The following is a 27,852-nucleotide window of genomic DNA, read 5'->3' on the forward strand; positions in this document are numbered from 1 at the left end:
CTTGTCCAAAAGCAGGGATGGGTGCTCATGGACAGACGGCTGGTTATCACTACAAGAACTCTGCTTATACCTACTGTTGGTGAAGTTTGTGAAAATCAGTATTTTTCTGAATTCTATCCTATTATTCTTTATATTTTCTTAAAGCCACATGGTAAAATCAAAGTTACTATAGAGTTGCCTCAATGTCTTCTTTTGGTTTTAGCCCAGAGATTATCCCTGACACTATACCACTGTCCCATAGTACTGTCCAAACATCTATTCCGTTTCCTTTCTCCTTACTTTAATTTTTATTTAATCTGTTAGGTGGATACCCTTAAATTGAAGGAACACAGTCATATTAACACTAACCTTATCTCAGGCCACCATAATCTGAATAATAACTCTTGAGGTCTTGTATATTTTGCAAGCGAAGACAAATTCACTCATTTCTATTCTGACCTTTAAAAGCCATAGTGGAAATGGTCCATGATAATTGTTTGGAGAAAGGGTAATTTTTCACCAGAACTGTTTCTGGTTAAATTATGTAGCTCTGGTTTAGACTGTGCTTAAATCCTGACATCCCCTGTCCTTAAATGTCGATGCTGCCACTTCTGCCTGATGTAATTATTTTTGTTTGGAGTTGTGTGGGTTTTGGGGGTAATGACGGTAGGAGTGGGGAGAATGAGTTGAATCAATTTATTATCTCCTAAGTGGAGATTTCAATACTGGCTGTCATCTTTCAAGCACAGCTTTTGATCTATGTCATATGCAATGACTCAAATTTAGAAATTACAAATATTCCAGTATGACTTTGTTTTGAAATAGTGCCAAGTACAAACAGCAGGGATGAAAGGATGAGCATGACCTGTACCAGCCTATTCATATGCCATGGACTACCGATCCCAGGACAAGTGCGCTACCACACCTGCTGTTCCTTCTGCCTCTCACTGGCACACCAGGCTCAACCTCATTAGTCTCTGCAACTAACGCTCGAGTTAGTGCATAGCTCTAATGTCGGCCATGAGTCACCATTTTCCTCTATTTGGAGCCAAATAACAAAAGAGCAACAGAGACTACTCTAGCTTCTTTAAAATAAAAATTTCTTTTAACATTTTAATTGAAACCCATATTGAGGCTTAATAGAAATACTAATTTTTATAGTAGACATACATTAATAGACTTGCATGAACCAGGATCTAAGTACCATCCCAAGACAGAGCATTATGTCCTTAAAAGTAATGTGCTTCAATCAAAGTGAGCTCCAGAGTAAATCTAGAGGGCTTCTGAGACATCAAAAATTCGTTTAAAAGGCAACAATTTTTGACAGAATTATAGCAAGGGAGTATACTACATTTCATATCAGTTGAGTCAGTAGACTATGTTTATTACTATAACCGTTTATACATAGTATTTAGTGCATGACTATTAAATTGATCTGAGACCTATCTCCAAAGACAGGAGATTTCCAATAAGAAAAATGTGAAGACAGCAGAAGGGATAAGGCAGCAAACTTTCAAACTGTGGAGCTTTAAATTCCTTAACTTGACACCTCAATAATAAGTACATCTAGAGCCAAAAAACAAAACCTTTATATACAGTGATACCTCGGTTCTCGAACATAATTCGTTCCAGGAGGATGGTCGAGAACCGAATTGTTCGAGAACCGAAGCAATGAAACCCAATAGGAAATAATGGAAACTGGATTAATTCGTTCCAAGCCCCAGAAAATGCCTATTTACTGGCCTAATTTGTATATAATATGTAGAAAAACATAAGTCTCAACAAGAAATAAAAGTGTACAGTATGTCTAAGGGTTAAATTCAGTGTAAAGCGTGACTCTCTCCACAAAGCGTGACTCTCTCTCTGCACTCACACTGATGACGCGAGCAAGGCGCGCTGGGCCGAATGAACGCCATTCGGCTCAACTCGGCTCATCTCGGAAGTTCGAGTTCCAAATATTTGTTCGGATTCCAAGACAAAAGTTTCTCGAATCTCCTGGTCGAATACCGATTTGGTCGAAAACCGAGGCGTTCGAGAACCGAGGTATCACTGTATTCTGTAAACTTCCACTCATGTCTACTTGGACAGCAAATGCTGCTACTTATTCCTTTGTTCTAAGGGTCCAGTTTATTTCCCCCAATTCCACTGAAAATGATTGAACAACAAAAACAAGAAACAAGGAGCTGCAATCTGAGGGGATTACCTCCATCTTCATTTATCCAGTAAAGGAAAAGATTCATAGTTCCAACCTCCGTTATCTGATTGTCCTCTCCATGGAGCCACAGCACCTGCTGACACCCGTTGTCCATTGCTTCGCACTGGGCAAGAAGAGAGGAGCCATAATTCCTTTAAGAAAGAGGAAACACTTCGATTAGACATGTACTTCAACCCTTACCCCCAATCTTCCAAACTAAAATACTCAAGTCCTTCATTCACATGTGGATGTAATCAAGGTACTGTGTTCTTAATATGTATAATACGTATAAATTATATACACATTCAAACTGTGGTTCTCGAACATCTTCCATCTCGAACAATTCGGTTCTTGACCAACTTGTTCACAGACATGTACTGTATATAAGAAAGGTTAAAACGGGGAATCATTGGGGGTCTGACATGGATTAATTCAATTTACGTTATTATGTGTGTGCGTGTGTATTCTCTAGTTAATAGCAGAACATTAAATTAAAATGTAAATGATCTAATTGCACACATTTGAGAAAGAGAGGGAGAAAGAGCAAATTCTAACTTAAAAAGTAGAGCTATAAGAACACAGATAAATAGCCGAGGTAACAACTGTTAAAAGTGATTATTTTTTTTTCACCTACCAAGCAATTGTGTATGCATTATTTCATTTAAACCTCACGCTAGTACTAAATCAGCCCCTATGATTATTTCCATAATTCAGATGAGAAACTGAGGTCTGGAGAAGTAACTTGTATCAAGTTACAGCAATTAAGTAGCAGAACACCAAGTATTCACTTTCTAAACTGAGATCTTTCAATATATCCAGGAAATGTCTAAATTCCCCCAAATGTGGGACAAGATGTTTAAAATCCTGATTTTAACCAAAAAGTATTCTGAAAACCCATTTTTTCCAACCTGCACTTTTCATCTTGAATTATTCAAAATCAAAGAAACAAGGTATGTCTTCCTAGAACAATGCCTTATTTTGGTAATATTTTAAATTTATTTTTTATTCAACTTAAATGACATATATTACAAGGTCTGAGTGAATGTTTAAAATAAAACATGAGCCCTGGCCGGTTTGGCTCAGCGGTTAGAGCGTCGGCCTGCGGTCCTGAGAGACCCGGGTTCGGTTCCCGCTAGGGGCGCGTACCTCGGTTGCAGTTTGTCCCCGGCCCTGGTCGGTTGTGCGGGTGGCAGCCACTCGATGTGTTCCTTTCACATCGATGTTTCTCTCTCTCTCTCTGTTCCTCTCTCTCCCTCCCACTCTACCTGAACAAAAAATGGAAAAATGTCCTCCGGTGAGGACAAAAATAAAATAAAATAAAATAAAATAAAATAAAATAAAATAAAATAAAATAAAATAAAATAAAACATGAGAGTCCTCACGTAAATGTGATGCTTGCCTGTCTCCCTCAGTCCCTGGTTGTATAACTCACTTCCCTTCGCTTTCAGAAGACATTAGCAAACAGGTTGGAAAAGCACTACCACACTACCACCGAGCTCGGAAACAAACCCTAGACCCGCTGTTGGACTATGAAGTCCCCAGAGATATATAGAAACAAGCAACCGATCACACATACAATAACTACTACAAAGCATTCATGTCGTCCTCCACGAAATACCCTCCTAGGCCTTTTAAGTGATCACTTGCACATCTGGGCAAGATTAAAATGTCGAGCATTGTCTAGGTACCAGGGTCCGTGAAGCGTGACAGCCATGCAGCACAGAGGCTACGCCGCCCTGGTGGGCACAGCTTCCCGGCCCTCTGCATGCGCTGTGGCTTTTCCTGTGCAGCGGCACCTCGCCCAGCACAACTGAATTAAACGATGGGTGTGTAGCCTAAGCTGCTCATGTAAATCCTTTGAATTCATTGATTCTACGGAATGTGAAAGATGTATTTTCTCCCTTCAAGGGTAGTGGCAGCTAGTGTCCATGATCACCAGCCTTCACAGGAGAAGACATCTGATAGGAGAGCCCTAGGCTAACACACAGCCTGAAGCTAGAGAAGAGATTGGGGGGTGGGGAGCAGGAAACCATTTGAGCTCCTAACAGATCCACTGCCTACTTACAGGAGCAAATCAATCCTCCTCCTGTTTGAGATGGCTTCAGTTGGTTTTCTGACTAGCAACTGAAAGAATGTTGACTAATAACTAAAATATTCTAGAAAGCTGTGGGAAATAGGCAGCGTACTACATGGCCATAGCAGCCTGGGGCGTGCAGAGGGTTGCTCATACAGAAGTCATGTGACAGTCATTAAAAGACCTTCAAAATTCAAAAGATAAAATATAAATTATCGGTTAATCGGAAGATGATACAATTCTGGTATATGAGGCTTTTATTTAATAAAAAGTCAGATAACCTTTATTCAGAATGGATGGTATACAGGCAATAATTGAGTTAAAGTATGGGTATTTTTTAATAATGAGTATCAGCCCTGGTGCAGGGGCGGACCAGCGGGTCCAGGCCCAGCTCCTGAGCTGCCCTGCGTGGCCTGCGTGACCTTCCGTCGTTCCCACTGTGCCTCACTGAATTCACCTGGCATGGAAACTCTTGCTTTACACACTGCTTAGGGTTGTGTGGGGAGAATAAAATAACAAAAATAAAAGCAAAGGAACAGGTTATATAAGCCTCTTACATGCTACTAAAATTAATTTTTAAAATAACTATTATAATAGACTTTCTCTAGTTCACAAACACAACTGTTGAGATTTTACCATATCTGACAACAGAGAAATTTCTCTCATAAGTAAAATTCCCTTTACTTTATTAAAAAAAGGCATACAGAATTTTCACAGCATCAACATTTAGTCTTTTGAAGATGCTTCTAAAAACAAACACACACACTTTTGAAAGCGTGGAAGAATTAACACTGTGGTTCCTTAGCAACATAAAGCTACTTGGGCAGGAAAGAGAATTAAAGCCGACTGTTTCTGTGCATTGAGAGAAAAAGGGGTTTTTGTTTGGTTGGTTTGTTTCTCATATTCTATAGATGGTATTTTCCCCTAAACACATTTTTCTGAAAATTCTCTCAGGTGTAAGCTGTCTTATTAATGTCCACAGGGTGATACCATAGTGATATATTTGGGTTCATTCCCACATGCTGCGAATATTCAGAAGAGAAACACATTTCTTTGGAGGAAAGAGAAAAATGACAAAAATGGGAAAACTGTCTACATAGAAATTTTTTTAATATAATTTTAAATAAAATAAATATCTGAGAAAGGAGATAGTAAGTCCATTGCTCCAGAAGAGAACATTCTACTGTATGAAATCCAACTGGTTACTCCTAAGATAGACTCCAGAAGACGAAACAAGAAAGAGCCTCAAAATATCAACTCCTGTCTGTTGAGAGCATACTGCCTGCCGGACAGGGTACTGGGCACTTAACCCCATTATTTCTTTGACTCATCTTGAAACAACCCTAGACTGTACTACACTGTTGAGGATTTGCAGGAAAAGGGGAGTTAATTGAACACGATCACACAGAGATAAGCGTGACTCCCCAATATCTCTGACTCCCACGCCCACGCTCTCAACTGCCGGGTTATCACACCACACTCACTGAGCCGGTCTTAATGCCAGCCACGGTCCTCGGCACTTTCTCACGGAAGCCTCACAGGTATGGTGGGTATCATTAATCTGATTTCATAAATGAAGAAACTGAGGCTTTGAGCAGTTAAACCAAAAGCATTTTGTTTTTCTAAGCCGGGTCTTTTAAGCTTCAGAGCAAGCGACCCAAGTGCCAAATAAGAGGGAAAAAAGAAAAACATTAAGTTGGGGGGAGGGGCAGGCCCGATTCTCTCCAACTTCACTAAGAAACTAGGAAATTGCCTAGGAATAAAGATGCTCCTTTGATGGAAGACCATCTAGTTCAGTGCTTCTCAACTTTGGGGGTGTATTTAAAAATGTTGATGCCCAGGCTACATGCCAGACCAAAGAAACCAGAACTGCAAAGGGACCCAGACATGAGTAGCAGGTGGAGGACTCCAGGCGGTTTCTGTTTGCAGCGACAGGCTAGCTCTCGCCTTCAGCCGTGTGCCTTCCTACTACTTTTCTCATGTATATTTAGAAATAAAAGGATAATGTTATCTCTGATGGTTTCAAAATAGTGAAATAATCTTAGAATTTTTTAAAAAATCCTTCTCTCTCTTCCTCAGATTCACTTAGATAGAAAATTTTTGAGCTTATGAGATTTAACAGCTTTTTAATAAATGCCAATTGATGACAGAGGTCCTAAAAAAGGCTTGGAAAGTAAATGCTGAATTAATTACATTTAGAGAAGAAGCAATACATGAACTAAGGCTGCTGCCACAAGGCCCCTGCCTACCGAATGGGTTGACACTAAACACAGAATCGTGTGTTCCCCTTGACCTTCTCCAGGTTGGAAGAATAGGAGTAGAGAGCTGTAGAGCTTCTTGGAAACAACAGGCAGATGAGTTAAAAGTCCATTATTTTGGTGACTGCCTTCCCACTTGCTGTTCTTGCTATTATTTATGAGGTCCAGTAATTTTTTTTCTCTAAAAGATTTCAAGTCAACTTCCATTGATTATAGTCCACCTGAGCCTAATGCGTTCAAGTGTTGCTTTAAAATATACTTTATTTTTCAGAGCAGTCATAAAATTACAGAAAAACTGAGCAAAAAGTACAGCATTCCCATAGATCCTATCCCCCTACCACGTGTTTCCTCTATTACTAATATCTTGCATTAGTGAGGTTATAACTGATGAGCCAATGTTGATACGCTATTATTAACTAAAGTCCATAGGGACATTAGGGTTCATAATTTGTGTTGTACAGACAGTATTAATTTTTTCAATAATTATTCTTTTTTACTTTTTTTATCAGTTACAGTTTGCATTCAATATTTTATATTCATTTTAAGTGTATAGCATACTGGTTAAATAATCATATACTTTACAAAGTGGTCCCCCAAATATTTCCAGTACCCACCTGGCACCATGCCTAGTTATTACAATATCATTGACTCTATTCCCTAGCTGTACTTTGCATCGCTGTGACTATTTTATTTTTTAATGTTTTTATTGATTTTTAGAGAGACAGGAAGGGAGAGAGAGAGAAATATCAATGTGAGAAACATTGATGGGCTGCCTCTTGCATGCCCCCTACTGGGGATCAAGCCTGAACCCAGGCTGTGCCCTGACCGGAAATCGAACCAGGACCTCTGAGTCCATGGGATGACGCTCAGTCCACTGAGCCACACTAGCCGGGCCCCGTGACCATTTTCTAACTACCAATTTGTACTTCTTTAATCCTTTCATCTTTCACCCAGTTCCTCAACCCCTCACAAGCATCAATCTGTTCTCTGTATCTACGAGTCTACTTCTATTTTGTTTGTTCATTTATTTTGTTCTTTAGATTCCAAAAGTAAGTGAAATCATATGGTATTTGTCTTTGTCTGTCTGATTTATTTCACGTAGCATATCTTCTAAGTCCATCCATATTGTCACGAATAAGTTTTCATTCTTTATGTCTGAGTAATATTCCATGGTATATATGTACCATGGCTTTTTTTATCTATTCATCTATTGATGGACACTTGGGTTGCTTTCATATCTTGGCTACTGTAAATAATGCTGCAATTGCCCAGCCGGTGTGGCTCAGTGGTTGAGCATTGACTCATGCACCAAAAGGTTGCAGGTTCGATTCCTGGTCAGGGCACATGCCCAGGTTGTGGGCCTGATCCCCAGTGCGGGGCGTGCAGGAGTTGGCCAATCGATGCTCTCTCTCATAGATGTTTCTATCTTTCTCTCCCTCTCCCTTCCTTTCTCTCTAAAATCAATAAAAGAAAACAATTTTTTTTTTTTAACTAATGCTGCAATAAACATAGAGGATGCATGTAGCCTTTCAAATTAGTGTTTTGGGTTTCTTCTAACATATACTCAGAAGTGGAATCACTGGGTCATAAGGCAGTTCCATTTTTAATGTTTTGAGGAACCTCCATACTGTTTTCCATGCGGCTGCACGAGTCTGCATTCCCACCAGCAGTGCACGAGGGTTCCCACACCCTCACTAACACCATATTCGTTTTCAACTGGCCTATACTGATCATCTCTCTATTCTGTTGATACTGCATGAACTTTTTTTTAATAATAAATAGCATCCTGCCTACATGCCAAAACTAAAGATTTCCCGCTATCTCTCAATGTCCCTAGGCTGGACGAGGGAGCTAGAAAGCAAGATATACAGAAGAAAAACTATTTTAAATGATTACCTCTTTATCAAGATTGTTGATTACTGTCATGTGCACTCTAAGAAAAGTTTTAACAAAGTAATACAGATGTTACGCAGTGAATATAAAGAAGTCTGAATGAGTTAAGAAAGAAACTAAAAGAGTAAACAGAAGTCGTTTCAACCTGGCTGGCCCAGGACATAGTCAGGAAGGGGAGCTCTAACCCAGAAGGGAAAGAAAGTGACTTCCCAGTTTAACCAACTGCACTGGGATTTCTCTCTCCACTGACAAGTGCAGCTGCTGAAACTGCAAACAGGGACGACAGGACATAGAGTTTCATAAGCTTTTTTTTTTCTGGTAGAGAATAGAGAGACGGCACGAGGGTCAAAGCCAACTTCAACATCTCTCTCTCACACCCAGCAGCACATCCTTCGAGTCCCCCAGGATTTCCTGACTCTACGTTTTGTACCAGGGCCCAGAAGACTGCCACTGGGCCACCTTGCACGCCGCTGCCCCGGACACGCGATACCCGCCCGCCCTGGTATTCACAGCGGAAGAGCCCGGGCTGGCTAATGCAGCTATTCTTGCTCACCCACAGGGGCATTCCCCATTCGCGGCCAAGTCCACCCCTGAAATTGTCTAACACTTTTCAAATGCTCTTTTATTTCCAGCCAGCTACATATGGCCTATGAGACTGGCCTGACAGAGCCAAAGCCGCCTGTCCCTCCGCCAGCTGGCAGCAGGTATGGCTACAATCTGTGGCAATGAAGACAGCACTTCAATGAAGCAGGCACCTTCCCCAGACAGGACTCCTTGGAGCCACCCGAGGGCTTTGGCCCCAGCACCAGACGCTCTTCAATGCCAGCCCACAGCCTGCAGCCAGAGGGCCAGCATCCAGGGGCAGTTCATTCAAAGCACTGATTTGATTCCTGTTTTGGTTACTTATTTTAATTCATGCCTATGCATAACATTCAATGTGTCTCCCTACAGGGGGTCCACATGGTATCCATTAAATAACTAGCACAGTGAAAACACTGGAAACTGAACACAAAACAAAACTAAGCATTACAATTGCAAAATTAATATATGTACTTGTATCGGAGTGAAATGGCAAACAAATGGTCCCGGGGAAGCCTTTCGTTCAGACGGAAGCAGACTTACTTACCCTCCCATCTTGCAGTCCCCAGTCCCACCTTTCCAGGCTCTTACAAACTTCGGATTAGCCCACAGGGACACGGGAGTTAAGGTTTCCGCCGAAAAGTAAGATCTCACTGGGCTCAGGATCACGAAGATCATGGCTCTGGTAGGCTTTTTGACTCCAAGAGAAGGCTGCAATAAAGCAAAAGCACACACAACTGTCTGTTTAAAATGCAGACACCAGTCTTCAAGTCTAGAACAGGACTGTCACTGTCTCCCAAAGGGGCCACCGGAGGACAGGGGCTGTTACTTCCAACATGGACTTACACAAAGCCCGATGGTCTTCTAAGAACACAGAGAACAGAGGACATCAGTTTCATTTTGCTTTGCTTTCTGAGTTGTTGGGCTTTTAGAAGAAAAGCAAACATGTCTCTTTTTTTTGTTAGTAGGGTTTTTAGAGAAGTGTATTTTTAACAACTAGCTATGTACCACCCTTCAATGTTGTATTGATTGGAAATTTAAAAATGGAAGGACTCAGACATGACTTTATCTTTGGGGATGAAATATGATATTCGCTTCTCTAACTTCCTTCTTTCCCCGGGGCCTCCAGCAGGGGGAGGCGTGGGGAAGTGTGCTGTGGCCAGACCTCACTGTGACGGGTACCAGACAGCACGTGTGTAGCTACGCTAGAGGCAGACCCCAGACAAGATAAATATATCCCCGATAGGCAGAGGATGAAGGCCTCAGGAGCCTGCATCATCACAATGACAAAGACAGCAGATGGTCTTTCCCACAAACATTCACCATAAGTCAACAGCACAAAATCATACAGATTCCTTCAGCACAACCACAGTTATACGTAATTACTGCCAGCTGTTTATTAAGGAGAAACATCGAGGGACTGATGAGGTTTTGAGGGCTACCTATCATATAGGCACCAGCGGTCACTGGGCTGTCCGGTGCCACTCAAGACCACGGGACGGAAGAAAACAAGTCAGGACTGTTTCATTGAGAGTCCTGGGTTATAAGATGCTGTGTCGAGTCTTTGCTAGAACCTGGTCTGGATGGATGGGGGTAGGAATCTGTCAGGGAGAGAAGGAAACTCAATTCCAGTGGCTTTTGTCATGTTTGATGAAACAGGCTGAAAATGGATCTAGAAATATGTTTTGCTGAATTTTAATTCTATCTCCCACTTCCCTACCTAGGCCTTATTTCCCTACTTATGCCCAGATCATCAAGAATCAAGTAGGTAACCATAGTCGGGTGGCTCTGTTGGTTGGAGCTTTGTCCCCTGTACCAAAAGGTTGCGGGTTTGATTCCTGCCAGGGCACGTACCGAGGTTGTGGGTTTGATCCCCGGTTAGGGTGTATACAGGAGGCAACTGATTAATGTTTCTCTCACATTGATGTTTCTCTCTCTCCCTATCTCTCTAAAATCACTAAAAACATATCCTTGGGTGAGAATTAAAAAAAAAAGAATCAGGTAGGTCAAATACTCATGAGCATAAGAATATGTGTCTGTATATGGTCACACTGACATCATCTGGAAGGCATGCCACCCGAGCAGAGGAAGACGATTCCACTCACATTCCGTGTACACACGAGGGCCACGCCCGGGCGGCCACAGAGCAAACGGACACTGGATGATGAGTAACCAAGTTAGAGCAATTAGTCAGCAAATGGCAGGTTTTGGTTTTTGGCTTGTGTTTCTTCTTTACTAGGGGCTGAACTAGGCTCCCCCACCAAGAAAGAGTGACGAGCCTTAAAGCTTCATTTGCCTTGTTTTGGTTTCACTGTTTGGGAGAGAATACCTCAGAATATACGCATCTGCCTTTCTTCCGAGCCTTGATAACCACTTACTACCTTCTCTCTGCATTGTCATTTACCTGTCAGTTAAGTTAGTACAATGATCCCTTCATACCAGCGGAGCTTTGAACCTTAATATTTAAAATTTTTATGGACCCTCATATTGAGTGATTAAGAGAAGCTTCTCAGCATCATTTAGAAGTACACTAGGCAAGACGCAGCCTCAGTGATTTATCTAGCTGCTAAGTTTCTGAATAAAATAGCTTTATTGGTAGTTAAGCATTTAATTAGATATCACATGAATTCCTGGACCTTTTTTTTTTTTTATTATTTACTTCAAACTCATGTATTTTTTTTTTTTTGAAACCTGCATTGTACTAAAGAACTAACAATAACTCATCACCATGGAATTTTTTTTTCCAGATAAACTTCATCTTATTCAATATTTCCTTCCCCCAGTGTTAACTGACAGACAAACTTCATATAGTCCACTAGGTGGTAGTAAAGAGAGCACAGTTAGAAAATGGAATAATTTTGTGGGTTAAATCTATTTCGGGGGGGGGGGGGATATCCCAGTAAACCTTTACATAATAATTCTATTCTTAGTAAGCAGGTAAATTATAGACTAGAATTTTTTAGTGTGGAGAGAAATGTGTTTATGTGCACTGACATTTTATTTTCTGAAATTTAAGCAAGGTCAACCGATGTTTTACAAGTTAATGACAATTTCGTTCCCTCCATTCTTAAAAGACTACTCATATTGACTGTCTTTTCATGAGAACTCTGTGACTTTACCAAACACAGTCACCCTGCTTGGGAGTGGGGGTAAATGAAATGTAAGTGCTCTGGGAAGGGAGCTGGCTGATTGAGCTGCACCCTCAGAACCATTTGTTTCTTTGTCTTAATTGTCCCTTTTGCCCTCGGAGGCCATTTAAATTCTGTGCTACTGCTACAGTTAAGAGACGTTTATTATATAACATTAATCAAACAACATAAACATAATTTTACAGTGACAAGGTCAGGCTTCTGATCAAATAAAGCAATAGCCATATAAATAAAAAGAAAACATGAGAGGCAGCAGCTGATACGTTGCATAAATTAGTTTTAACAGGTCTCATTTTCTTATGAACACATTGAATGATTTCTTATTCTTCTCTACTAGTTTCTTTGATTATTTTACTACATAAGGAATTGAAATAGGCATTTAAAAACCCCATAGAAAATTAGTAATATAAATCTCAGATGCAGAGTATATAACTTCCCAAGTGACTTTGAAATTCTGATGTGTGCAAAACAATATTCTCCTTACTTTGTATTATACCTCACATATACATACATAGGGTATTAAATGCATGCATATATATTTTAGTTTTTGGTTTTTGGCACCAAATAACAAGGTACTTGGGAATGATGAAAAATAAAGACATGTCACAGTGAAAATGACCACTCCTGTCTGAGTCAGTCAGAACATTCGTTTATAAAAAGGCAGGATTTCGGAGGTGAACAATGGCAGAAAGAGCTTAGTGAGCTGCAAAAGGTAATAACAGTCACATGTTTTGGCCTAGAAGACAGAAAAGCACTGTGGCAATGTGAGGCCAGAGAATAATTCTGCCTAAGGACGGCAAATGAGATAGAGAAAAAATAAGACAATTGGGAATAATGGAGACATTTTTGCAGAAAGCATGACTTTTTTTTTTAATCCAAAGAACAACCTGTTGTTGTTTTTGTTTTTTTTTTTTTCAATCTTGCCAGTTCTTTGAAAAGATCAGCAAAGAAAATGTAAAGAATATTGGACTGAGGAGCGGTCTACGCAGGGCCTTGAGTGTGTACCACAAAAGGAAGGGATAAAAAATCCAGGTGGGTTTTTGCAGAAAAAACTAGTTGGTTTGGTGAAAGATAAAAAGAAAAAAATCTTCAATAATTACACAGTACATTTTTGTTTCTAAAACATTTCACAGTCATTATCTCATATGCCCCAACAATCCAGGAAGTTAACGGTTATAATATGACTATTTTTAAATTGGAGAAAACAGAGATAAAAACAAATGCATTGTCCAAGGTTTCAGTTATTAAACCCCAGATTGTCTCCTCTTAATTCAGAGCTTTTTATAATATCAGAGTTTAAGGGGGGAAAATCAGTACCTAAGACTTCCTAACCTTTGAAGAGTTCAAAGTGGGGCTGGCTCCCCTGCACTCCCCTTTCTCCACAGCCCTCCCAATCTCAGCATCCCCCCTCAAACCACAAAGACCCCCTTTCCCTTCGGATTCCTGCTCACCTTCCCACCTCTGAACGTCTTCCTGTCCTGCTCCCTTTACCTGGAATATTCTCCTTCCCTCTCCTCCCCATAGGGACTGAAATGTGTCCGCCCCCCAAATTTATATGTTGATGTTCCAACCACCAACTTACTGTACTAGGAAATAAGGCTTTTAAGGAGGTAATAAAGGTTAAATGAGGTCAAAAGGGTGGCGCTCGATTCCAATAGGGCTGGTATCTCCCTGAGAAGAAGGGACACAGAGCAATGAGCCTCAACCCCCTGCCCCAGTCCAGCCCTTCCCTTCTCCCCACACACAGAAGGCCCAGTAAGAGCCCAGCAAGAAGGGAGCATCTACAGGGAGGCCTCACCGGATACGATCCCTGTTGGCACTTTGATCTTGGTCTTCCAGCCTCCAGAATTATGAGATGATAACCGGTGTTTGACAGCAGTCTGTGGTATTCTGCCACGGCAGCCCGAGCAGACTGAGGTGTCCCCTCTCCCCCAGCTGATGCCAACGCTTCCATCACAATCGAAATGTCATTTAAATGTTGCTTCGGGAAATGAGCGCTCTAGACGAGGGTAAGTGCTTGTGTTATGTGCCCTTACAGCATCCTGCACAGCTTTGGTTTAGATGACTGCCTGTCACACTTCCCTACAACTATTTCATTTGCTGTCTCTTGCTAATCCATACACTTACGCAGTGCAAGGCCATACCTGCCCCCTACCACAGTGTCCCACTCTTACACCAGGTCAACTAGATACTTGCCAAAGGACTGTCCGTGTTAATAAAATGCTGTTTATAGAAAAAAGGCTGTGAAAACAACCTGAGGACTATTTAGCATACTGGAATACATTTGATTTTCCTTTTTTTAATCTCATGTGAATCCTAATACATTGCATTGACACCAGAGGGAAAATGTTCCTTTGTCTCTTTCCTGGCTTCCTTTGGGGCCCCCTCTAGACGAGCATCAGTAATACGTAGACACTGAAAGAATATCAAGGGGGAAGCTGAAGTCCGGGCTTCTCTGAGGCTTGCTATCAAATGGGTGAGAAACAGGGCTGAGTAATTTCTCAGTCTGTTCCCAGAGAAAGACAGTATACATTTAACTGAGCACTCAGATATTTTTTATTTTAAATAAGAATGCTCTTAAAATTTATTTTTTTAAAAAACATAGTTAAAAGAAAAGTAAAGATAAGGTGAACAGACAAAAAGAAGGCTGACTTCCTTCTGGAACACTAGGTAAAGGCAGAGATGAGTACTCACAGGGTAGGACGAGGGTTACGCGAACAATCTGTGGAAAGCACCCAGCCTGGTCTTTTTCAAGCATTTAACAAACAGCAATTTCTACTTTTGTTCTTATAACTAATAATAGATACTAGTAATAATGGTAAATACACTCAATGTGTACCAATACACAAAGCATTAAGATGATTGCAGATGTGGAGAATAAGTATTTGGGAAAAAGACAAGAATTCTTTCACTGATGACCTGGGAAATACAGGTTGGTAAATTTGAAGTCAATAGATATTTTTGCCAGGGTGATTAAGCAAGTAATCAAGAATACTTGATGGAGCCGAGCAGGTCTGGCTCAGTGGACTAAGCATTGGCCCCATGGACTGAGAGGGTTCCATTCATGGTCAGGGCACATGCCGGGGTTGTGGGCTCGATCCCCAGTAGAGGGCGTGCAGGAGGCAGACGACTGATGTTTCTCACATGGATGTTTCTCTCTCTCTCTCTCTCTAAAAAAATCAATAAAAAATATTTTTTAAAAACGAATACTTGATGGGGAAGTACTCAGAAGAGCCGGCATGAGTCACTCTTGGAAAAACCATACTTCATTTCCCTTTCTGCAAGAGCTCTAGTTCGGGGCCAGCAAGCCTCAGCCTGCTGCCCATTTGTTACAAAGTTGTGCCGGGACTTGCGGGTCCATCACATGCTGTTTTGGTACCGCAAAGGCAGAGCTGAGAGTTGAGCGGTTACCTGGCCCCTTCACAGACAAGTGTGCCAGCCCCTTCTCTAGAGGATAGGAAAGTGTTGCAGGAGGGTTTTCCTGGTACCAAGCCTGGCCTCAAACCAGCACCTCCTCACTGACCGAGCCTCAGCACTCAGACTGACAGCGATTCCGTCCAGCTTGGTTCCATGGACTGGGCCAAGCACGGCACTGAGTCTGAAACAGAGACAAATAAGACCAGTCCCGGAGCTGACCACCGCAATGAATGGGCACGTCTCACCCCAGGCGACCAAGTGAGGAAGAGGATCCTGAGTGGGCTAATGAAGGGGAAAGGATGCTACACGCAAGAGGAGAGTCTTCAAGAAGACAGTATTGTCAGTGAGGTGCAGGGTGTTTGGATGGCCTCCATCTAGTCTTGTACATTAACATACATTAAAAAAGAAAAAAAAGCCCTGGCCAGTTTGGCTCAGCATTTAGAGCATCGGCCTGTGGTCCAGAGAGTCCCGGGTTTGGTTCCGGCTAAGGGCGCTGACCTTGGTTGCGGTTTGTCCCTGGCCCTGGTTGGCCATGTGGGTGGCAGCCACTCGATGTGTCCCTTTCAAGTCGATGTCGATGTTTCTCTCTCTCTCTCTCTCTCTTCTTCTCTCTCCCTCCCACTCTACCTGAACAAAAAATGAAAAATGTCCTCAGATGAAGATTTAAAAAATAAAAAAAAGAGGCTGGTATCACCAATGAACCTGAATCACTCAGGATTATTGGGAAAATACTGTCATATTTTAACTGGCAATGTTTTTCCATTTCAGTACATAAATGGTGTATCTTACAATTTGCGGCATCCTGTATTCTATTGAGTATAGTATATGTGTATGATGGTATAAATATCTTACAGCTAGGAAAATGAAAAAAAAAAAGAGGTAGATCCAGGTGTACTCGTGTGGAAGGATCTTCAAGACAAATTTTAAGTACAAAATAATAATACAAACAAAACTGTTCATAGTAAGGCTACCATTAATGTAAAAAGAAAAAACGAGAGCGAGCAAAAACAGATAGGGAGTCAGAAAAATCACTCCTCTGGGGAAACTGGACGTGACCCCGGCTGGCATTGTAAAGCCAGGGGAACGGCTGGGCCACTCAGACAGTGGCAGGGTCACTGGGAATCGATATGAGAGACACAAAATTAAGTCCCTGGCACGAAGTTCACTTCCAAATGCATTTCATTTCATTGGAAAAAGCTAAAACACAAAGGAAGTATGACCTTGAAGAAAAAATTTCTTTACAACATAAAAATCACAAAACAAAAAAAATTAATTATATTAAAAGTAAGCACTGAGAAGAGAGCAAAAAAAAAAAACCACAAAAAGCAAGCCACAGACTGGAAAACTATTTGCAGTACATTTATCTGACAAAGGATTTCCCACAGACTGGGAGCAGGGAAGAGGTTTTTGCTCAGCACTGTATCCCTGGACCTAGCACAGGGCTAATACATAAAGACGTTGCAGCATACAGGTTAAGAGCCTGGGAGTTCTTATTTCACCTCTTGGGGCCTCAGTTTCCTCATCTCTAAAATGGTGCCAGTAGCACCTGCTCCCAGGGTTGCTGTTGGTTGGTGCACAGAAAGCGCTGAGCACAGTGACACTAAGGACAGCTTCCTATGAGCAGTGATGGTGAGGCCGACAAACAAATGACTGTTTCATCAGAGAGAACCAGGAGTTTCCTAAAAGCAGCAGGGCTTTCTCGGGATGGAAAAATTAAGATGGGACATGGGCATCTTGCTTGGAAACAGTAACTCCTTCAGTAATTCTCTGGGTTGCATATTTGCAAACTGCTCACAGCAGCCTGACATGCAGAAACGGGGAAGTGGGATCCCAGCGAGGAGATGGGGCAGTGTGGGAGGGCCGGGTGGAAAACCATGCAGCAGGAGAAGGGATGGGCAACCCGGATAGAAAGGAAAATCGGTGCCGAGGAAAAAAGTTAAGAAACACGGTGAGATCTCCCGGACATAATCCTGTGTAGAAACTAAACTCATAGACATAGAAGGAGTCAGAGATACTTAAAAACACATACAAACCAAAAGAATATTCACTCGATACATGAGAATAATTTCCAAGGGGGAAGAGGAGTGGGAAAAAGACAAAAGGGAATAAAAACACAAAGGGAGGAACCTCATACGACCTGTGACAGTAAGTGCCATGAACTGAGGGGTATAATTAGTAACCAGGTGCGTCATAACTCCAAAAAGTAAAAATAAAGTAACAATCACGCCCTGTGATAAAGTGGACACGGACAAAAATAGCCTCAAGAGTGTATTGGTAGGTGTGGCCTGGTAACAAGCTGATTATCACAGGCTATAAGCAATGCAAATATGTTGGACCTCTAAAACCAGACTCCAGGTTTGAAGACATTAAAATGGGCTGTTAATATGAAACATATTAACAGAGTTATGCAAATAAGAATTTAATATTGTTTGTAAATAGTAGCATGAATATATACCTCAAATAAGGTTGCAGAAGAATACGTTAAAAGTGTGAGCAAAACCCAAGTTAATTATTACAAATTGCTGCTGTAACACCTACTTTTCAAATCTATTCAGCTTCTTTCATTTATGGAGGCTAATTGTGAAGAGAAAAGATAAGATGCATAAGCACAAATAAATAAAGGCAGTGAATAAAAAGAATTCTTTTCATGGAACTGTTATGATTATTGGTTAAATTATATGTAAAATAAAACAATTTTACAAGGTGATAAAAGGAAAAGGAAGACATGTCTGTAAAATGTATAAGCCCTTAAGCTCCCTGTGGAGTGAACCAGAAATCAAGGAGTGGACTACTTAGCAGCAAGGTTTTTAATGCGTGCTCTAATAAAAATTTCATCCTGAAAGATTTCCAGTGACGTTGTGAATGGGGAAACTGTTTGGATGAAGTGACTTAAAATGTTTCTGCATTATTCAGATTGTATTCTGTGCAGCTGGGGCTAGTATCAACCAAAGCAGACTGCTTCTCTAGTTGAGCTCAACTCCTGGAGTGTATTCAGGGGCATGCTAATGTGGGAGTAAACACATTACCCTAACATGAAGAATTAATCACCTTCCACATGAGCCAAAGGCACTTTGTCTTTGAGTGCAGCTGAAAAGTCACGTGTGCTGGTAACCTGCAGATCTTTGGAGACAGCCTGGGACCTAGTCAAAGGGGCCGAATGAGCTGACTCCAGACAGCCTGGAGGGTTGTCCCTACCATCAGAACCAACCCTTCAAATGACACTTCCTCCCAGCCCTGATATCATGTAGTACTGTCGCCCTTCACCACCTCACTAATGGAAAGTGATGAAATGGGGCTGATTGAAATAAGTGGAAGGCTTGGAGCAAGGATCAAAGGAATTTCAGAGGCTGTGGTTGTGCGTATTTTGCTGTTGACCTGTACACTGATCAGAATCACTGAGGAAATAAAAGTGTGTGTGTGTGTGTGTGTGTGTGTGTGTCTATATAGCTGTACCTGCCTGGTGTGACTAAATAGAGGGAAGTTGGATAAAACAGGTGCTGAAATCAGCAAACCCTGGCTTTTTTCGATGTAGGGTTATTAGCTATCCAGTATTGAACCTGACAGTCATGTAATTTTGGCTTCTTATCTGGTAAAGAAAAAATTTAGAAAATATTCTGTGTAGACGTTCTTTATTTAAATATTATGATTTTAGATTTTAATCTTAATTTGCAATCTAATCTTAATTTGCAAACAGTAGTTTGAAGCATTCAAGCTTTTCATTTCTCTTAAAGTTTTAAACTACCTATAAAGAAGTATTTCAGAAGATATTGATTAAAATGATACTAAATTTTTTTTTTTTAATATGAGAAATATTTTGGTAATGCAAATGATTTTGCTCTTTCATTTAAGTGTTTTATAAGAGGTTAATGTACAGGATGTTTAGTATTTCGTTTATAATGTCAACTTTAAAGAAAAATTGTTTTTCGAATGTCCACCCACTAAGAGTGTAGTACTTTTATTAGCAATCCCTACCCACTGGTTACTGGGGACGAGGGCCCTTCACTCCCACTCCTTCGCAAGCAATCCCAAGACTTTAGGCAAATAGAAAGTAGCAGCTCCCCTTTCTTTAAATGTCAAAACCATGACCACCTCTAGACCTGAAGAAATGCTGCCAGGGCCAGCGGCTCGAGGCTGGTAAACTGAGGAACTGGTGGTCAGTCTTGATCGGAGGAAGGCCAGTGTGTGTCGCTCGTTCCTTTACTCATTCACCTTCATGTCCGTGGCTGTTATTGAGTAGTTGTGACAAACCAGATGGCTCACAAGCCTAAAATATTGACTCTCTGGCCCTTTAAAGAAAACGTTTGCTGACAGGTGGTCTTGATGATCAGGAGAAAGGAGTCATTAACGATGCTAGCGGACACTATTTTGCCCTGCACACTAGATGTTTTACACAAGAATAAACAAGGATTACTTTCCCACCAAAGGATCCCAGGCAGGGAGTCAGCGGGTACCTCAGTTCCGATGAATGTGGGACGGATATACAGACTCGCAGATGTTGAATATGGGACCCATTCTTGATCTATTTTCACAAGCTGTTGAATACACTTTATCAGCTCTTCCTTGTCAAACCCCTGATGAAATGAAAATCATAATGAATAATGGAATTTTCTTCGCTTGTAGCAATAGAAAATAATCCTCACGAAAGCTTTAGGCTGTTAAAAAAGTACAATCAGACAAGAATTGTTTTTCTATGATATATTTCCCCCCAAATTATGATAGGACAATGGACTATAAAAATTGGGAAAATACAAAGTCAGATCCCTACCTCTTACCAAACCCAAATTATCAACTATAGTTGAATCATACATGTAAATGTGTAAAACATAAGACTTTTATTGTAAGAAATACAAAAATCACTGTCACTTTAAGATTAAAAAAAAAGAATTCTTAAATAACAGACATACAGCTGTTAAAAAAAAAGTGAATAAAATTTGACTACTTAAAACTTAAGGCTCTCATTCTCTTCAAGGAGGTGGGAGCAGCCCCCCGCCGATGTGGGGATGGGGATCTCTGTGAAGACTGTGGCAGGACCAGCACCCTCGAGGTGGAGCCCAGTGACAAAACTGAGGACGTCAGAGCTGAAATCCAAGACAAGGAGGGCATCCCGCCTGACCAGCAGCACCTGCATTTTTGCGGGTAAACAGCAGGAGGATGGCCACACTCCCTCAGACGACAATACCCAGAAAGCGCGCCCTGCTCGGTGCCTGGTCTGCAGGGTGGCATCATCGAGCCCCCCTCCCCTCCCTCCGCCAACTCGCCCAGAAGTACAACTGTGACATGATGATCTGCCACCAGTGTTTCTCCCACCTGCACCCCACACCGGCAACTACCGCAAGAAGTGTGGGCACACCAACAACCTGCGTCCCAAGAGGAAGGTTAAATAAGGCCCCTCCACCACCTCTCGGGCCCCCAGGGCAGCTTCTGCCTGAACGCTGTGACCTGGGGCCTCAATCAGCTTTTCCTTTTGTTGACTGGGAAAACAGCCAAAAATGTAAGGACTTCTATTCTTCAAAAGATATAAGCAGCAGCAAACTGGGTGAAGGTATCTGTAACCTAACCAGCAAAGAGTTGTACTGGAATGTTATGGGATACTGGAAATTAGTAAGAAAGAGACCAACTACCCAGTAGGAAAATGGGCAAAAGCTAAGAGCAGTTTATTTCTAAGGGGGAAAACATTTTCAGAGACTAAATGGGTGACCATTTGTAAAATAAGTAGTTTCTCCTCTCTTGGCGGGATAGGGAAACAGGCTTTCAGAGATGTGACGGGTTATCCCAAGTAGAAAATAGTCAGAAACACGCATCTGAATGGAACCCATAACATCAGAATTTGGCTATTCAAATACTAATTTTTAACAGCAATCACAGTATAGTAATACAGAAATTGGGACTGCTAATCTTTTAGGACATATCACCACCCTGTATCACTTGCTTGGGTCTCCGGTACTACTGTCTAGGGATGAGATTTAGTGGAAAGAGAACCTGACAAAGAAAAGTTTGCAGCCCTGGACGGTTTGGCTCAGTGGTTAGAGCGTCCGCCTGCGGTCCAGAGAGACCCTGGTTCGGTTCCCGCTAAGGGCGTGTACCTCGGTTGCAGTTTGTCCCCGGCCCTGGTCGGCCGTGCGGGTGGCAGCCACTCGATGTGTTCCTTTCACATCGATGTTTCTCTCTCTCTCTCTCTGTTCCTCTCTCTCCCTCCCACTCTATCTGAGCAAAAAATTGAAAAATGTCCTCGGGTGAGGATAAAAAAAAAAAAAGAAAAGTTTGCAAATTCTTTCTTACCCTTCATTTTGTGTGACTTTCGGCAAGTCATTTACCCTCTCTGGGTTCAAGTATTCCTCTCTGTGCAAAGGTGCTACTAAAATTTACAATACAGACACCTTCTTGTCAATGGCTTACTGTTATGATTAACCAGATGAAGAATATAAAACCACGTAGCATAGTGTGCGGCAGAGTTGATACCCAGTAAATGTTACTGCACTTTCCTTCTGTCTCTGTTTTAAAGTTTTCCCTGGTCATCTGTCGGTGATGGTAGAAAAGTGAGACTAGGACCAAGTGCATCGAACGTACCTTAGTTTCCCTTCTGCTATTGGCCTCTGAAGGGGGTGGGGGAGCACGGGTTACAAAAACAGGAAGGAGAAGGAAGAGCCTGGCTAATGAGCAGTAGTTACTTGTGTTTAGCTGGTCCCAGGCTTCTTCCATGCACAGTTTGGGCGAGATTCCCGAAGGTTAGGTACTCAGAATACAGAAAAGAAGGGAAAGACGTTTTTCATTTCAACAGCAGCCTGGTCACTTCTCAGGGGATGGAAGTAACCCACATCACCTCCATTGACATGTGAATCTAACATCTAATCTAACCCACTTTATAATAAATTATAATCCATAACAACGTCATGGCCAAGATCCAATGGCCATGAGAAACCATTTTGATATTGTGGGTTGTTGTTTGTTTGTTTTTTTAAATAAAATAAAATAGGGTAAGATATCAAAATAATGAATTAAATAACTGTATACTTGTTAGTGTCTAAAGCAATTAGGCAAAATATTCCCAAAATACCTGCTGTGGCCCAACATGGTTTCCATTTTCTTTTTTTTTCTTTTATCCTCATCCGAGGACATTTTTCCATTTTTTGTACAGACAGAGTGGGAGGGAGTGAGAAGAAGAGAGAGAAAGGGAAACATCGATGTGAAAGGGACACATCGAGTGGTTGCCACCCGCACGACCGACCAGGGCCGGGGACAAACTGCAACCGAGGTACGTGCCTTTAGCGGGAACCGAACCCGGGTCTCTCCGGACCGCAGGTGAACGCTCTAACCGCTGAGCCAAACCGGCCAGGGCATGGTTTCCATTTTCAATGTTATAGTTGCAGTCTTTAAATTTTATTTACTTAGTTTGAGGCATATTTTTATTCCTCATCCTTTTATCTCCCACATACACAATGATTCCCCACAGACACTCAAAGAAATGGACTATGGAATTACCAAATGGTATTGATTACTTTTTTATGTTTTTACCTCCCTAGTCACAAAGTAAATCTGATATAACTTCAGTATTCATACGGTTTGTACAGAATCACTACAGTCGTCCCTCGCCACTTCGCGCTTCGACTTTCGCGGCTTCACTCTATCGCAGTTTTTTCAAATATATTCATTAAAAAGTTGATCGAGACAGTGAAAATGATACAACACGCGCTTGGTTGTCTGAGTCAATTATACACCCCTGTATTACAATTACAATTAAAATTATTGTACGTGTGGACTGTAGGCCTATGGATTCGAGCACCCCAGGGATCCTTCAACGTCAGGTGCAACTGCTAGAGTCTGGAACAGATTAACCGCAATAAACCCGGGATGACTGTATTCTGACATGATTTCTTGGTAGTAAACTCAGAGTGAACCGTTATGTCAAGAGAAACAGAAGAAACCCCTAAATTTACCTACCGGCAAAGTGGCCCGCCGAGCAGACTTGTGCATTCTATCCATGTTGAGGTTTGGCCGGAAGAGTCGAATTTTATTATCTACCCCTCGAAATGCCTTCATTCCTTCAAATAACTGAAGATAAAAAGAGAGATCAGCTTTAGAGGTTATCAACTGAACGAAAGCAATCCCTGTGTTCAAAGAACGACTTGTCTGTAGGGGCTCGTCCCCTTCATCCTGTAGAGCTGTAAGCACAGACCTCAACCGGAGAGCCCTCAACCTAGAAATGCAAACTGACAGGCTGAGAACAGTAATCGCGATAGAAAGAAGTCATTTTATTACCAAAACTGGTGGGGATTCAGTTACCTGTGCTTAGGCAGAGCCCTGTTACTAAATAATACATTTATGGGGGTTGGAAGAAAAACATCCCCAATTGTACAACAGGGACTACTGGCCTAGACTAGACAACAGAGCGGAGACGAAAGGCCCCAGGATGCCTCTCAAAACAGCCCTGTATCTTTTCATTCCATCTGGCTCATTCAAACCCCAGGGAGTAGATAATCTAGATGTGACCAGGGCTAATTCAGCCCCAGAATCATAGAAACCAAGCAGGTCAGACCATAGCAATGTCAGGGCTAGGTCACCTTGCTCAAAGTGCTGCCCCAGACGAATCACTGCAGAGATGTGACAAGACCGAGAAGTAGGCAAACACAGAGAAAAGAGGGAAATGCCATGTTAGTGAGAAATTGTAACACAGGTTTTCTAGGTAATCAGCAGAACAGGCTAAACACAGTAAAAGTCTAAAAGATTTGAAAAAGAACAAAAAACTAACTTACTGGACAAACAGAATCCAGCCCACACCACCTGCAGAATGCGTGGGTTTTCTCACACGTTTTTCATCAGAAGAAAAGCCAAAAATCAATGCCAGAAATATAAATAGAAAATGTCCACATTTTGGAAAAGAAGAAATCCATTACAAAATAAAGCATGAGTTAAAGAAGAAACATAATGGAAATGAGAAAATATGTTGAACTGAATGCTAATGAAAAGTAGGGCTGTTAAGAGGTTTACAGCCTTAAAGCTTACATTAGAAAAGAGAAGAAATATAAATCATGTAGCACAATTAAAACACACAAAATTCAATGTTATAAGAGTAAATATATGAGTGATTTATTAAATATAATCAGAGTAAAGCTTCAGTTAAAAGATAAGGTTGTCAAAGAAAAGAAAATGAAAAAGAAAAACAAAAGATAAGCTAGTCAGATGGGACTCCACTGAAAAACATCTGAAACAAGGAGCTACAGAAAGCAATATATCACACTAATACTTTCTAAAACAGGGCTGGCAGGTATAAGTGTAGATAAGTAAGTCTTAGATATTTAATGCACAGCACAGTGACTATAAACAACACTGTACTGCAAACTTCAAAGTTGCCAAAACTCTAGATCTTAAGTGTTCCCACCACAACAAAGAAATGGTAATTGTGTGACATGATAGAGGGATTGCTGAGGCTACAGTGGCAATCAAAGTGCAATATACAAATGTATCAAATCAACACAACTGATATGTAACATAGAATGTTCCATATCAAATATATCTCAAAAATAGCTGCTGGGATTATATTACTAAATACAAAATAAAATAGAAACCGTCATAAGATTTTTATTCACAATTTAAAAATTGTATGTTTTTGAAATAGGTTTGGATAGATGTAAAGATTTGCCCTGGCCAGTTTGGCTCAGCGCTTAGAGCGTCAACCTGAGGTCCAGAGAGACCCGGGTTTGGTTCCCACTCAGGGCACGTACCTTGGTTGGGGTTTGTCCCTGGCCCTGATTGGGTCATGTGGGTGGCAACCACTTGATGTGTCCCTTTTACGTTGATGTCTCTCTCTCTCTCCCTCCCACTCTATCTGAACAAAATATCGAAAAATGTCCTCGGGTGAGGATTAAAAAAAAAGATTATATAATAACATTGAGTAAAAAGATGCAAAATACACAAAAGGCTAACACAGTATGACTAATTTAGATTTATCCCAGGAATACAGCTTGGCTTAATATTAGAAAATCAATTAATAAGATTTACTATATTAACTTTATGAGAAAAAAAAACCTATATGGTCACCCTGGTTGGTTTTGCTCAGCAGTTAGAGCGTTGGCCTGTGGACCAAGGAGTCACAGGTTTGATTCTCGTCAAGGGCATATACCTTGGTTGCAGTTCCGTCCCAGTCCTGGTGGGAGTCGTGTGGGAGGCAGCCAATAGATGTGTTTCTCTCACATTAATGTTTCTCTCTCTCCCTCCCTCCCTCCCACTCTATCTGAAGATCAATAAAAAAAATCCTCGGGTGAGGAGTTAAAAAAATATGAAAAATAAAGGTAAAATGCTATTTAAAGAAACCAAACTATATGGTCTTCTCATTAGATGTAGTAAATGCATCTGGTAAAAATCAAACATTCATTTATAATTTTTAAAAAGTTTCCTAAATAATTTTAAAAAGAGAGAGAGAGCTTTACATGACAAGAGGTATCTAAAATAAACTTGCACTAAACATTATACCTAATGATAAAACTTGAAGCTTGCCTTTTCAGATAGGGAACATCATAAATTGTTGTGACTACTTAAATTCAATATTCTGCAGCCAATATAATAAGGCAAGAATAATAAAATAAAATGCATCTGGTTTAAAGAAGAAAACAATAAAACTGTCATAGATCATGAAATATAGAAAAGATTAAACATTTAGAAAATCCAGAGAAACTGACACAATCTCTTGAAATTCTTTGTTTAGGCCAGGTAGCTGGATGCAAAAGTATACTCCTAGGTAACAGCAGCAGTTCGAAGATAATACTATTTATGATCAAATTAACAGGAATGCTAAGGCGAATAAAATCTAACAAAAGAAGTGAAAGACCCATAAGGAAAATACAAAACTTTACCAAGTCATTAAAGACCTAGCTAAATGTGGAAAGCAAGCTCATGCTCAAGGGTGGAAGGCAGCTGTACTCACCAGTCCGCCACCAATGCCAACAATGCCCATGAATGGAAAGATCGAATATGATAAAGAGGCCAATTCTTTTCAAATTGATTTATATATTCAATGCAATCCGAATGAAAACCATGTCAGGGCATTTTATTTTAATAGGTAGACTATTGCTTATTTCCAGCACCCCAATATTCTGAGAAAGATGCCCAACACATTACGAACAAGTAAAATTAAGTAAAATAAAATCAGGGAGTATATTGTGTATCTGGCTAAGTGTGAATCCTGAGAAGGACCACAGAAAGCATCTCTAAATATTTAATATTTTATGCTTGTAATTATTCCACTCATTCCTGAAGGATGACCTTTAATTACATGTCCCTTAACACGCAGAACTGCAGATTATCGCTGGTCATAAAAACATGCCGTTAGCACTAAAATCTAACCATAATATTGTACTCGGTGGCCTCCTCTCAATCATTAGAAGATCTGCGAAGACAAGTGATTTAGTAAAATAGTAAAAGTACAGGCTTTTAGATTGTTACTTTTCTTACCAACTCTACTTCCTGTTTGCTCTAAATGAGTTTTCATTGACGTTGAAGAAAATTTAAGATTATCTAAAAGTTAGTTCTTAAGACTTACCTTAATTGAGACGGTCTACAGGCAAAGTTTTAAAGACACGTATGACTTCCCTGAGTCACGCGGGCCAAGCCCACCCTGCCCCGAAGCTCTGTCAGCAGGGGCAGCACCTGGTGCCCACGGAGACGGGCAAGCGTGTTGCCGTTGTCATCGCTGCACACTCACCTCCACGGCGTAGTGCAGAGCCGACGAGCTAGGGTGTAGCGACAGGTTCTGGAAAGGCTTGATATGCGGTTTCTCCCATCCACACTCTAAGGACCACTCAATTGTCAGCATGTGATCTGTGAAAACGGTTCCAAACACCACAGTAGTCGGGTCTGGTTTCTCCTTTAAAGTGGTGGCTGGTGTGATTATTAGATCTTTAGCCTGGGGAAGAAAAATTGGCACCTTTCAGGAAGAGTAGCTGAACATCTACTGGCTACAGATAAAGAGGGCTAAAAATAAATAAATAAATAAATAAAATTGAAGTCGTTGGCCATTAGAATTAGAAATGACTTGACTTTTTTTTCTATCCTCAGAACTTATTTAACTTATCATTGGAACTTTTGACCACCTTCATCTATTTCTCCTATCTCCTACCACCACCTGACTTCTATGTTTGTTTCTATTAATTTTAGACAGAGAGAGGAAGGGAAAAAGAAAGATGGGGAGAGAGAAAGAGAAAGAAACACATCAATTTGTTGTTCCACTTACTCATGCATTCATTGGTTGATTCTTGCATATGCCCTGACCAGGGATCAAACCCACAACCTCAGTGTAGTGGGAAGACACTCTAACCA

General features: G+C 41.0%; 1 protein-coding gene across 3 annotated transcripts in view; it reads right to left on the minus strand.

The window, feature by feature from the left end:
- The window catches only part of BCAT1 (branched chain amino acid transaminase 1), a 92,195-nt gene that overhangs the window by 17,459 nt on the left and 46,884 nt on the right, over positions 1-27,852 (minus strand). For all 3 annotated transcript variants that reach the window (XM_036252131.1, XM_036252133.1, XM_036252132.1), the window contains exons 3-7: positions 27,239-27,439; positions 23,482-23,592; positions 19,995-20,114; positions 9,525-9,688; positions 2,183-2,325 (exon numbers count right to left, since the gene is read on the minus strand). In XM_036252131.1, coding sequence (XP_036108024.1) covers positions 2,183-2,325; positions 9,525-9,688; positions 19,995-20,114; positions 23,482-23,592; positions 27,239-27,439 — 739 coding nt within the window. The remainder of the gene's footprint in view (positions 1-2,182; positions 2,326-9,524; positions 9,689-19,994; positions 20,115-23,481; positions 23,593-27,238; positions 27,440-27,852) is intronic.

This window comes from Molossus molossus, unplaced genomic scaffold, assembly GCF_014108415.1.
Source record: "Molossus molossus isolate mMolMol1 unplaced genomic scaffold, mMolMol1.p scaffold_m16_p_10, whole genome shotgun sequence".
Lineage (NCBI taxonomy): Eukaryota > Metazoa > Chordata > Mammalia > Chiroptera > Molossidae > Molossus > Molossus molossus.